This window comes from Cervus canadensis, chromosome 6 (assembly GCF_019320065.1).
Source record: "Cervus canadensis isolate Bull #8, Minnesota chromosome 6, ASM1932006v1, whole genome shotgun sequence".
Lineage (NCBI taxonomy): Eukaryota > Metazoa > Chordata > Mammalia > Artiodactyla > Cervidae > Cervus > Cervus canadensis.
Window position 1 is genome coordinate 86,372,028 of NC_057391.1, and position 13,696 is coordinate 86,385,723.

Below are 13,696 nucleotides of genomic sequence, written 5' to 3' on the forward strand. Positions count from 1 at the left end.
TTTTTTTAACCTTCATAGTTGACAGCTTGCAAGTAGATGGAAATATTTTTAAGTATCCAGTAAAACAATCACAGTGATATTTTAAATCTGTATGAATCCTCTAGTGAGATTCAGTGGAATACTATACCAGAAGTCACTAAGGAATGACTCAAAACTAAAAATAGAAAATTCAAATAAAAAGCTTATAGTTGATAGTTATATCAGGAACCATAACTTTGCTGCTTTTCACTACCATGCTTCCTTCATTAAAATTCTAAAAACAACTTTGAGAGAAAATGTTTATACAAGAACCAGAGATAAAAAGGATAGCAATTTTTTAGAATATGCTAGGTTACCAAAATAAGAATTAACCCAGAACTGCAAAAATCAAACTGAAATCAACCTCAAAATATAATTCTTTCACTAAAACTTACCACTTTTTATTTGGTTTGAATATCATCTAGAAGAAATATACCCATATTCATAGTACATTTTAGAAAATACAAAATTATTCCGCCAGTTAAACTGAGTGAGTTCCCTGTGTACGACCTAAGGATATTTCCACCACAAGAAGATACCTGAGTATCTGTATCACATTTTGCTGCCGCCACTGGAAGGATAAAATACTAGATGATCATTTGCAACCTTCAACAAGAATTAAATGCAATGAGTCCAATGACAAACCTAGACAAAACATTAAAAAGCAGACGTCACTTTGCCGACCAAGGTCCGTCTAGTCAAAGCTGTGGTTTTTCCAGTAGTCATGTATGGATGTGACAGTTGGACTATAAAGAAAGCTTAGCGCCGAAGAATTGATGCTTTTGACCTGTGGCGTTGGAGAAGACTCTTGAGAGTCCCTTGGACTGCAAGGAGATCCAACCAGTCCATCCTAAAGGACATCAGTCCTGAATATTCACTGGAAGGACTGAAGCTGAAGCTTCAATACTTTGGCCATCTGATGTTAACAAACCAACTCACTGGAAAAGACCCCGATGCTAGAAAAGAGTTAAGGCAAGAGGAGAAGGGGGCGACAGAGGATAAGATGATTGGATAGCATTCACTGACTTAATGGGCGTGAATTGGAGCAAACTCCAGGAGATAGTGAAGGACAGGGGAGCCTGGTGTGCTGCAGTCCATGGGGTTGCAAAGAGTTGGACATGACTTAGTGACTGAAGAAAAACAACAATACTTCTCACAAAATAAGTTTTTTTTTTTAAATCCACATCACTAAAAAGGCAATATTCATAATATAGTTTATACTCAAGTGTAAGTCACACAATCAGAATAAAAAAACAGTGGCCCAGAGTTCAGAGCTCCAGGTTCCCAAACCCTTCTCAGAAACTAGTTTCATATCCTTAGGTAAAATTCAAAACTCCCAGGATCTCTTTCTCATCTACAAAACAAAAAGTCAAACTTCACAATCTCTGAAACTGCTTCAGTTACAATATTTCTAAAACAGTAGGAAAAACAAGTACTCGTCACCGTACAGAACATCAGTTCAGTCACTCAGTCGTGTCCGACTCTTTGCGACCCCATGGACTGCAGCACGCCAGGCTTCCCTGTCCATCACCAACTCCTGGAGGTTGTTATACTACAGAAAAGTATGACTTTGGGATGATGTGCATGTGTGCTCAGTCATGTCTGACTCTTTGCAACCCCATCGACTGTAGCTCACCAGGCTCCTCTGTCCATGGAATTCTCCAGGCAAGAATTCTAGAGTGGGTCACCATTTCCTCCTCTAGGGGGTCTAATGCAGGGATAGAATACGCAGCTCCTGCGTTGGCAGGCAGATTCTTTACCACTGAACCAACTGGGAAGCCCCTTTGGGATGATACCAAACAGGAAAATCCCTAAATAACTTGGAAACATATTTTTTTATATATTGATATATAATCTTAATCTGGAGAAGGAAATGGCAACCCACTCCAGTATTCTTGCCTGGAAAATCCCATGGACTGAGGATCCTGGTAGGCTACAGTCCGTGGGGTCGCAAAGAGTCAGACACGACTGAGTGACTTCATTCACTTCACTATATAATCTTAAAATTTAAATACTATTGACCAAATAATACAAGTTTGAGATCAGATATATTTCTGAAACCTAACCTGCTTGTTACTTATTCATTGGTGATAGTTAACCTGAGGAAGTAAACAGAGTAGGAAAATGCAGCAAGTCTAAATACTTCCTTAAAAAAAAAAAAAAAGATACTTATTGAGCATTTAGCCAAGCCCTTTCTCTGCATCTAGGAATATTTCATCTATCCCAAAGGAAAGATCTCTGGGGTGCATATTCGATACATTAACATCAGAAGAGCAATGGCCCCTGAATGGCTCACAATTAAACAATCTGGCAGTCAGAAGTGCTTTACAAAGGAAAGGAACACTCTTGATAATGAACATGCCCAAGGGGCTCCCTTGTACTTGAGGCATGCAATTCTAATTTTCCCTTCAGGAGCCCCAGAGAAGGAAATGGCAACCCACTCAAGTATTCTTGCCTGGAGAATTTCATGGACAGAGGAGCATGGAGGATGTGAGTCCATGGGATCACTCAGATTCCGACATGACTGAGTTACCTATTTATAGTAAGTACTAAAGATGCAACAAGGACTAGGAATGACACAGGTGTTCCCACAGAAAGCTTACAGATTAGAGAAAGAAGAGAAGAGTAAATGGGAATTTCAACACAGTGGGATAAATGCCAAGAAGGAAAAGCTCTCCATAAGCAAAGAAGCATATCAATTCACTTTGTGCATCTTCAGAGAATAATTAATACCAGTCTCCCAGAATTAAATGTGCTCTGTAAACAAGAGTACCAAGGCTCTTGTCTTGTGATGAGCAGCAGCTGACACCAGCTTTTTTATTTACTACCATAAACTGATAACTTAAGATCTGAGATCAAGTGATGCCTGCAAGTAGTGTGGTTCCATTCTGAAAGTGAGTGCCTGCTGGCTCTACAGCTGATGACCTGTCCGTATTTTCTCACTGAAAGTCTTTGCTACTTCTCGTTTCGCTCCATGATTTGAACCTAAACTCTGATTTATGCCTTTGTCCCTGCTTCTCTTTAGGCCTTCCTGTCCAGATGAAACTTTCTGGATATTAATCCCCATAGTGGAAACTCTTCCAATGCTTCTGCTAGCTTGCTACCTAGGACTGTGCATGGCTGTCTATTCCAATACAGACCATTGACTGGGGTCTTCTAGTTTGAATGGAAATCCCTAGATATCTCCTTCTCCATCAGCCTCTTACATAACATTAAATATTACTTGCATATTGTCATCAAAATATTTCTTGAGTCTGTCCCTTCCAATGAATTGCTACAACTTCCTAAATTAGAAGTTTCACCCTACCTAAACCAGAGACCTGGGTCTCACTGAAGACCTCTTAACTTCTTGCATTTGGTCTTCCCACCTGTAATCCACCTTTCACATCACTATCAGAGTGATGCTTCTAAAATACGAACATATGGCTCTCATGTTCAAAACTCCTTCATGGCCCCCCACTAAATGCAGAGCAGACCCAAGCTTTTAAAATGGCATACGATGCTCTTCTTGACGGATCTAAACTCTGTCTCCTTCTAGAGCCTCATCCTTGACATCCTCTGTCTCACGTTTTCAGTGTATGTAGTACTGCCAGATCACTTGGTGTTTCTTTGGTATTTATCATGCTGTTTCTCTTCCAGGCCATTCCTACAATTGTTTACTCAGTATGCATATTCTTTCCTGTTTACCTGGCTGGCTGCAAGATCTATCCATAGCATCTGCCTCCAAGGCAGCTTGTGCTCACCTGTTACAGCTCTTACATCTAATATTGAAACCATCTACAGAAGTGTCAGTTTTTCTAGAGACAACATGTTCCTTAAGAGGAAAGATAATTTCTTTTTTTTTTTAACATTTATTTATTTGGCTGCACTGGGTCTTAGTTTCGACATGTGGGATCTAGTCCCCTGACAGGGGATGGAACCCAGACCCCCTGCATTGAGAGGGTGAAGTCTTGGACCAACTGGAACAACAGGGAAGTACAGGGATCATTTCCTAATTCATTCTTATCTTCACAGCATGTAATGGGAGTACTGAGGCACAGTAGCTACTTAGTAAATTCTCAGTTAAACTGAATAAAATTTAGCCTCTAAATGCTTTGTCAGGGTTTTTTGACAAAAACAAATTCCTTGTCTATGGGAAGGCCCTGCTTTACTTAACCATCTCAACCCTCTTCCTCTCTGTCATGCATTATTCTTAGATTCATTGGTTATTTTATCTATGAGCCAGGTCCAAATCTTAGTTGGGTTTCATGTTTATGTTATGTTACCACTGCCAACAAAGCAACAGGAACACAATTTCCACCCAGTCTTAGTTCTTCTAGAATTAACACTAAAAGAAGAAATGCATTTGGCAGATTTATGAAAACAATTACAAAATGCCATCAGAGGTCCTTCTAATACTGCAAGACGTCAACATCGACTAGCTGAATAGCAATTCTACTTTCCATATAGCTTTTGTCCTTTGACTTCAGATATTATCTTCAATACTTATAGAGCTGTCCAGTCATAGTTCATGGGAATTACAGTACTGTAGCCCATCAATAACCTGAGCCATCTTTCTAGTAAATAGATTCAATTCCTCCTTAGTCAGTTGGTCAGCATAGTATTGCTTATCACGACCTTTTTACACTGTAGAGCTACAGTTGCCTCATGCAGCATTAAAACTTGTCTGATCGGAAGTTCAACCCTATTAAATGATAAGGGAAAACAGCTCACTCGCTCCCAAATTAAAGAGCTATGATTAAGAGTCATCTCTGGCTCTCATAATTTAACTGAACAACAGCAGTGAAAACTTTCTGTTCAGAAATGATAAAGATTTTAACTTGAAAGGAAATTCCAAGTACATTGCTCTTGTCAGAATTGTGGAGTTGGGAAAAGAAAAAGAAAAAAAAGAGAGAGAAATGCTTTATTAATGCACAGAAAACTTCTAGCTAAAAAATTCTGAGACAGCAAAACATGTACATTCTAAAATTTCTACGCCAGCAGCATAAATACAAGTCAGGATTGGCTTCTATAAAAATGGTGAGGTACATACAGGATCACTGTATTGAAAGTATGAGAGAAAATTTTATAAGGTCAAGTAAATTTCAATGTTCAATCATAATACTGTTAATTTCTTATTAAGAATTTTTTTAAAAAAGAAGCTTCTCTAATGACTATCTGGTTTTCTAAAGTGAACTCTGTCTTGTACCACCTCCCACCTGTACCTTACTCATGAATCTCAGGGCCTTATTCCTGTTGACTCAAATATTCATCTTCTTGCCACTGTTATACTTACTTAGCCAACTGGAGAACTTCTACATAAGTTTTTTACGACTGAGTTTAAACATATTTTTGCAGAAGCCTTCTCTGACATGCTGGCAGCATCACACCCTTCCATCCTCCCAACACAAACACCGTAGTTCTTCCTTCTTCTGTATTCTCAGGTCAATGTTTACCTATCTCTATAACAACATAACTCACATTAAGGATTTCAAGGATATCTAAAATTTGTTTATAATTCCATTTTCCCTATTAACTTCCATGGCTTTCTAACACATATCCCCAATGTCTGTACACAAAAAATACATGATCAACAAATCTTGGCTAAATGAACAAGACTGGCTATATTTAAATGTTAATACACATAATCGTGGGCTTCCCCTGTGGCTCAGATGGTTGTGAGGCTGTCATGGCTAACTCCATGGCAGGCAGCCTAGATTAGGAGTAGGCCTGGTTTCCCAGGGTAACATAATAATCAGGCCTCTTAGAGCCAGCCAATCAACATATGCCTAGCCAGAAAAAAGGCAACCTATCAGGGGAAAGCTGAAAGCCCCACTTTGGGCCAACAAAAATTACCTTGCAACTGTGTAACCAATCAGCTTGCGCCAACTACCCACTGTGTAACCAATCCGATTGCACCAACTACCTGCTGCTTATTTTGACCTAATAAATACCCGAGAGAACCGGGGCTCGGGGCCTTTTCGTCCTCACACACCTGGTGAGGGCGGGAGGCCCTGGCTCGAGTCAGTAATAAATTCCCCTATTGCAAGTTGCATTGTTTCGAGGAGTCTTCTTTCCTGACCGGGACTCGGACTACGGGCAGAACAATGGTAAAGAATCTTCCTGCAATGCAGGAGACCTGGGTTTGATCCCTGAGTTGGGAAGATTCCCTGGAGAAGGAAACAGCAACCTACTCCAGTATTCTTGCCTAGAGGGTTCCATGGACAGAGAAGCCTGGTGGGCTACAACCTATAGGGTCACAAAGAGTTGGACATGACTGAGCAACTAACTGATACTGATACACATAATGGTAAGAACGTTCATTGTGAATCTGACATGGCATGTAATCCATTCTCCCCTTCTTTATATCAAAAAAGAAGTAAACGTGTCAGTCGCTCAGTCGTATTTGACCCTTTGAAACCCCACAGACTGTAGCCCGCCAAGCTCTTCGGTCCATGGGATTCTCCAGGGAGAATACTGGAATGGTTTGCCATTTCCTCCTCTAGGGATCTTCCCGACCCAGAGATGGACCCACATCTCCCACATTACAGGAAGATTCTTTACCATCTGAGCCACCAGGGAAGCTAAGAAAGTCACGTATCTTAATGAAAACCTCACTTTGCTCATATTTTTAAATAAGGATATTATAAAAACTTAAAGTTTCTTTCATGCAATAAAATCCTAAGTTAGAACACAGTTGGTGAGGTTTATAGTACAGTTGGTTTTCTTATAGAATTTAAATGGGATGGAAGATTTTAGTAACTTAAAGCAGAAAAAAACTACTCTAAAAAAGAATGCAAGTGCTTAAGCATTGATAATTTCATAAACTGATATCTACATCTTATATGATCACAATGTTCTATATATTTAAATCAATGAATTTCCAAGTTGATCTGATATATGAAGACAGCTGAAAACTATCACACAGTGTAGGAGAATCTTTTTGCTAAAATTAACAAATTGTTCAACATTATTTTTTGTTATCTTCCATTACATTTAAATCATGATGTCAAAGAATCATGAAACAATCAAGTTATCTTCAGAACACCCAGCTTACCCTTTCCATTTTGTAAATGAGAAAACAACATACCCAGAGAGGTGAAGGATTTGCTTGAGCCACAGAGATATTTGGCAGCTTTGAGCTAACACTCCAGAACCAGAATGTAAGTATATATACACATAAATGAGGACTGGTTACAGCTTCCCTGACTTTTGTGCACCTCAGCTTTCTCTCCCAAGAAAAAGGTAGAGGAATTTGTCTGACAATCAAATTTCAATATTTCAACAGTTTTACCTACTCATTTATTCTCTCACTCCATGCCTGTATATTTAAGCTAATTTTTAAATATTCAACTAAAAGAACATGGTGGTTTCTTGAATGCATTACAATGATATCTTTCCCAGTAATGAAGTATTAAGGCTTTCAAATGCTCAGTTACATGTCAAAATACATGAGTAGGCCAAATAGGATACCTTGAAGGTCATAAACATAATGAAAGCTTTAGGATTCCAAGATTAATTACCTTGCTCTCTGCTAACCAGCGATGTGGGTCATAATTGATATCAGGACTAGATGAAAAAACCTACAAAGAAAGAGGAAGTCATCAATTAGAAGTAGGTACCTCCCTGAAATGAATTTACATAAATGAAGATTGTACACCATTATATCCAAAAGTTCAGTCTCTAAACCTAAGGGTTTAAAAAGAAAGTTCACAGCAAGTATAAAACCAGTTCCAAACTATTATTTATTTAACGCCTATTTATTAAGCATGTATATATGTATCAATATATGTATACATCAGTATGAAAACATGTATGAATGTATGTATTGACACTAAATATTTAGCTCACGTATACACATATGACTCAACTCTCAAGTGCTACTACTTGAGAATCTTGAGGCTCTTGAGGCTCTTGAGAAGCTCAAATCTCTGAGGCTGATCCATGGAGTTCTGCATGGCAAGCAGCCTCACTTACACCAGTTTACTTCATTTTTGTGTCTTTTCCTCAGTCTTGTTCCAGATAATGTATTTCACAGTGAGTCAGATGTAATTACATAAAACTTAATTCTTTGTCTCATTTTTCCTTCCTCAATTTTATACTATGAGAGCTATTTTGTCTCATTAATGGTTGTATAGAACTGACAGAACCTAATCAATATAACTTCACACCTGCATCGCTTTGTAACTCATGATGGTAACAAGATTCTACAATAAATAGATTGTCTACACTAGATGCCCTGAGTTCCTTCACACCAACTCATTTATAAAATTACTGTCAGCTGGTTCTGCCTTATTACTGGTAAAAGTCTACTCAAAGTTTGTCAATCACTTCATAATTGTAAACACAAAAGAATTTCTCAATTTTTCCCTTTGAACTTTGTGCTATCCATGAAACTTCTGCATCGGTTTTTCCTAGAAATTTTCTGCTTAAAAGTATCTTATCCCTCTGCATGCAATGTCTGTTCCTATCTTCAAATACTTCTATACTTCTTGATGCGTTTGCACATCACTCCCCTACGGAATAGCATTAGGTAATTCATTTAGACATGATGAATGCGCAACGAGCGTGACCACATGCCACGTACAAGAGTGCTGTAGTCTCATGTAACCTTTCTATCATCCATTTTTCTCATTATCTAGATCTCACTCAATTCTCAGGCCTTTCCGGCTTTTTCAATGAGATTTTTCTTAATCTCTAGTTCACAGTGCTTTCTTCCTTTTCTACCTCTCTACTGTGTTGAATATTTGTAACCATCCATTTATCATTGATTATGTTGTTCTTTATTACTCTTTTTCATTGACCTATGTCATCATCTCAAGTCTTCAGTGACCTAAGATACAGTACTCAAGATTAAAGACCAAAATAATCTGAAATAAAACAATGTTTATATTTTGCAACATGCTTTATACATTTATATATAGTTTAGTGTTTAAGAAAATAGTCACTTAATCACTTATAAATGGTATGACTTAATTTTTCTCTAAGCTGCAGGTTATCATCTATAAAGTGAGTAAACTACCTCATGAGGCCAGGGTATAAATTAAATAAAATGGGTGTTGGCACAATATCAGACATACAGAACACCATTATCACTTCACTACTAACTGCATATCAAGATGTAATTATCAATAAATACACTTCAAAGTCTATTATGACAAGAGCACAAAGTCTATTAAGACAACAGTTATTTGTCATAAAAAGATTAAAGAAATAGAAGCCATATACTTGGCAATATGAGTACATTACAAAAAACTCTCTGCATAATGAGAGAAATCATTAGTTGATCTTGCTATCTTGCACTACTAAGTGCAAGATATGATACACTTAGTATGTACATCACACTATGATGTACACCTTCTACATCTTTTTTATTTTATCTTCATAATAACCCAACTTATAAATAGGACATGAATTCTTAGAGCGAATAGAGATTACATAACTCATCCTAGGTCATACATTAGCAATTTGGAGAGTTGCAATTTGAATCTCCATCTGTCTTGATCCAAAGCCTATTCTCTGCATGCTCTACAAAGAAATGAATACTCTGACCAAGTGTTAGGGGAAAATCTCTAGACTTACCAAAGACTGGTCTGTGAAAATATTGTATCTTTAATTCAAACACTTTTCTAATTGTTCCATAAGCGTCTAACAACAGATTTTCAAATACTGCATGCACTTACTAATGTGGAATAAGTAATAAATATGGTGGCTGAAAAAAGAAACTATAATTAGAAATAATTCCAACATTCCCAAAGACTTTTCACAGACTCTTTTGTTGCATATCTCTTATTTGGTCCATTCCATAATAGTCACTTTCTACATAAAATGGCTGAAAATTTCATCAGCAATATTTCAAAAATCAACAAATGACCAGGAATGATTGGAATTACTTCATTTCTGAAAATATTTTACAAAGACTACCAATCTCACCTACATTTCTGAACTACAAAGCAAAAAATCAATTTTAATAAACACTTTGGTGGTTTCTGTGAAGTGAGAACAAATGTTATGTTCTTGAGTATTCCTTTGTTTTTCAATTTTATAGAAATGAAACAACAAAAATTATTAATGGAAAAAGATCCACAATAAAAAAAAATGCATTCCTAAAAATAATCTTAATAGAATTTCCATTCTCATAGATTAACTTTCCACCCATCACTTAGACTTGAATTAGTCTTTCTCCAGGTAAAGAGGTGTAAAGACCCATTACCACCACATTCTTGAAAGCCTATTAAAGAATAGGGTACTTTTCATAATAGTAAGTTAGAAGGATAATTTGAATCATATAAAGAAATAAAATATTTAAGCAATGTACTACATACACACTATGCTTTAGCTTGTAATTGACCCGTTTTAGTCTGTAAATAACAAGGTTTATATATAACGCAATCCAAATGTTCCTATTTTTATATCTCTACTTGGCTGAAAACAAGCCATTCTGACATAAATTCTTAAACACAGAATAAATATTCGATAGTAAATCTGTGCATCTTCTAGATAAAATTATGATTTCAAGGGTTTAAATATATGTCAACAAGTTCTAAATAAAAATAAAGCAGTATTAGATAAGGAACAGAATAAACGAATGTTATAACAGGACAGAAAGAGTTAGTTTTCCCCTAAAGCTAATTACTTCTTGTATTTGGCTCACAGTCCTCTCAAATTGACATCTGAACTTTAAAAAAGAAAAGTATACAAAAACATATATTGTAGAAATTCCATCAACTTCGCCAAATTCTGCCAGTTGAAATATTTCCTTTAAAGCTGAATCCTAAAGCGCAAGTGGAGAATATCATTTTATGTTCTTGAAAACATTATTTAAGAAAAACAAAAAAGATGGAGGAAAAAACAGGAAAAAAGAGGGGAAAGTAGTTCAGGGAAGAATATTTTATATGAGAAAAAAAGATGAATGACAATATTTGAAAAGATTAAAAAAAAACCTTAATGCATAATATGATAATTTGAATGCTGTTTTTTTTTTTTTTTTTTTAATTTGAATGCTGTTATATCATCAAATGAAATAACTACAAGGGGAAATGATGGGCTAAACTATAATGTACTGTGGTCATACCACACCAAAGCACTGCAATGCTCTTTGTATATAACTTAGCAGTACTAGGACCTAGAGTGTAAGGAGGTACTTACTTCAAGGAATTAAGAACATCCATGATTACTTCTGTTTTTATTTATTATTTCACTAGGACTACAAATTTAGTGGCAATAATTCATTTTAAAGACAGGAAAACTAAATAAAATGCAATTTGTTTAAACAGGGAAGCAAATAGCATGGTAGATACTTCTTTAAGCTCCAGAGTTAGACACCCAATATTTGAAGTCTTAATTCTAGCTTTAGACTAGATACATGGCCAGGGGAAAGTTACTTATCCCCTTCAAGTCCTGCTTTTTCTTGCCTAAAATGGATTTAATGTGAGTGTCTAAAGGACAGGGTGGTTTCAGAATAGAGAGAGAATGTATATACTGTAATTAAAACAGTATGTGTAATATAGCTAGCACTCAATAGGTGTGAGCCAGTAATATACTAACAACAATAAAAATGGTCTATGATAATAAAAAATTCAAAATCCAGGCTTCTTGACTTGAAAGATTTCTCTAGTAAGACATTTTCTTTTACAGAGTGAGATACAAGCAATTCAGTGGAGTAACAGCATGGAGTAACTTTCTTTCACCATGACTGTGCAATAGATAAAATAGCTCATTCTAAAAAGTGTAAGATGTTATTTTGTTCCATAAAACTCTCTGGAATAAAAATGTGATGACCAGGTAACTATGCATTAAATCGTATTATAATTATATATTAGGAAACTAACTGAAAGGCACATAGCAACTCGTAATTACTTTCAATTTGTCCATTGAGTTCCTGGAGAATGTTTTACAAGCTGCATCAATTTCCTTTCCTATCACCCCAAGGATGGATTCCTGTTCCGTCTCCAGACAAAGAAGTTGATCCTTGAGCTGCAATCTGGCCTCTTCCATCCTCCTACGGTGTTCTTCTTCGTTGGTTATATGTTTTTCCTAGAGGCATTGGTAAGAAATAAAATCAGAGGTTAATTATTAAGTGAAGACAAGAAACACATGTCATATCTATACAACAAACCCAAAGAAGCACATTAAAAAACAGATCTGACTTTGCCCCTTGATGTTACCAAAATAACTTATTATTCTTTCTCATTAACTGATGTCAAGTAACAGAGAATTCAGAAGTACGATAATGAGTGAAATAGTGAGCAGATACGTGATAAAAAATACTACAGTAATTCTGCTACTAAAAGAAAAAAAAAGTTTTAAAAAATTCATCATCGATTTAATAACACAGTGCCATTAATGGATCAGAGTAGAAGCCAATGTCACAAACCGATTTTGAGTTTTCAATAAATATTAGTAAAACACTAGAAAAGGCAAAATGTCAAGTAAGTAGGTTTCTTTATTTCAGGGAAAAAAAAAGTGTTACTGCTACCTTTATCTCATCAAAACACCATTTCAAAAGGTCTAAGTTGAGGGGGAGGAGCCAAGATGGCAGAGGAGTAGGATGGGGAGCCCACTTTCTCTCCTACAAATTCATCAAAAGAATAACTGAACGCAGAGCAAACTTCACAAAACAACTTCTGATCGCTAGCTGAGGTCATCAGGCGCCCAGAAAAGCAGCCCATTGTCTTCGAAAGGAGGTAGGACAAAATATAAAAGATAAAAAGTGAGACAAAAGAGCTAAGGAAGGAGATCCGTCCTGGGAAGGGAGTCTTAATAGAGGACGTTTCCAGACACCGGGAAACCCTCGCATTGGCGGGCCTGGGGGAAGTGTTTGAATGTCGGAGGGCAACCTGACTGGGAGGGAAACAATAAATAAAACCCACAGATTACGAGCCTAAAAGCAACTCCCAGCAGAAAAGTACCCCAGACACCCGCATCCGCCACCAGCAAGTGGGGGCGGAACGGAGAGGAGCGGGCGGCATTGCTTGGGGTAGGGTCCGGGCCTGAGCGCCCTAAGGACAATCGGAGGGAGCTTTTGTGAGTTGCCAACTTGAACTGAGGAAGAGCAAAAGAGAGAGAGAAAATTAACCAGCCCGAACACACTGCCGGCCGTTCACAGAACAAAGGGACCGAGCAAGTCCAGAGAAGAGCTAGCAGGCTGAGGACGGGCCCAGCCCCGCAGGAGGCAGGAAGCAGGAGGCAGGGGGGAATGGAAGGGGGCAGGCTCAGCCCCAAGGACCGCATCCCCTGCGGCACTGCAAACAGGCCTCCAGTTTCTAAGCAAAGGTCTCCTGAGATTCTGGATGGTCAACATCTGCTGGGAGGGTCGCGGCGAGACACAGGGCGCACGCACCCGACCCGACCGGCATGGGCAGGGACTGGGGCTGGGGAGCGGAGGGCAGAAGGTGCACGCACCCGACTGGTGCCGGCAGAAATTGAGACTGGGACCGCGGAAGAGAGTGGGCGCGCCGCACCCGGGGAGAGTGCGCCCCTCAAGCCCCTGGCTGCCTGGACCGCTGGGACAGGGAAGGCACAGGGAGCAGGCGCAGCTTTTTGTTCTGCGCTTTTGTGGAACACCCGAGGGCTGGAACCGCGTGCAGCGTGGGGCGCGCTCCATATAGAGCAGCCGGGAGCCTGAGCAGCGCAGACGGAGAAAGCAGCGCCAGCCTCTCCCGCAGCGCCAGCCCCTCCCGGCAGCGCGACAGAACTA

The 13,696-nt window shown here is 38.2% G+C and overlaps 1 protein-coding gene across 3 annotated transcripts in view; it reads right to left on the minus strand.

Moving 5' to 3' along the window:
* The window catches only part of CEP128 (centrosomal protein 128), a 465,565-nt gene that overhangs the window by 261,019 nt on the left and 190,850 nt on the right, over positions 1-13,696 (minus strand). For all 3 annotated transcript variants that reach the window (XM_043472686.1, XM_043472687.1, XM_043472685.1), the window contains 2 exons: positions 11,857-12,033; positions 7,521-7,580 (listed from right to left, as the gene is read on the minus strand). In XM_043472686.1, coding sequence (XP_043328621.1) covers positions 7,521-7,580; positions 11,857-12,033 — 237 coding nt within the window. The remainder of the gene's footprint in view (positions 1-7,520; positions 7,581-11,856; positions 12,034-13,696) is intronic.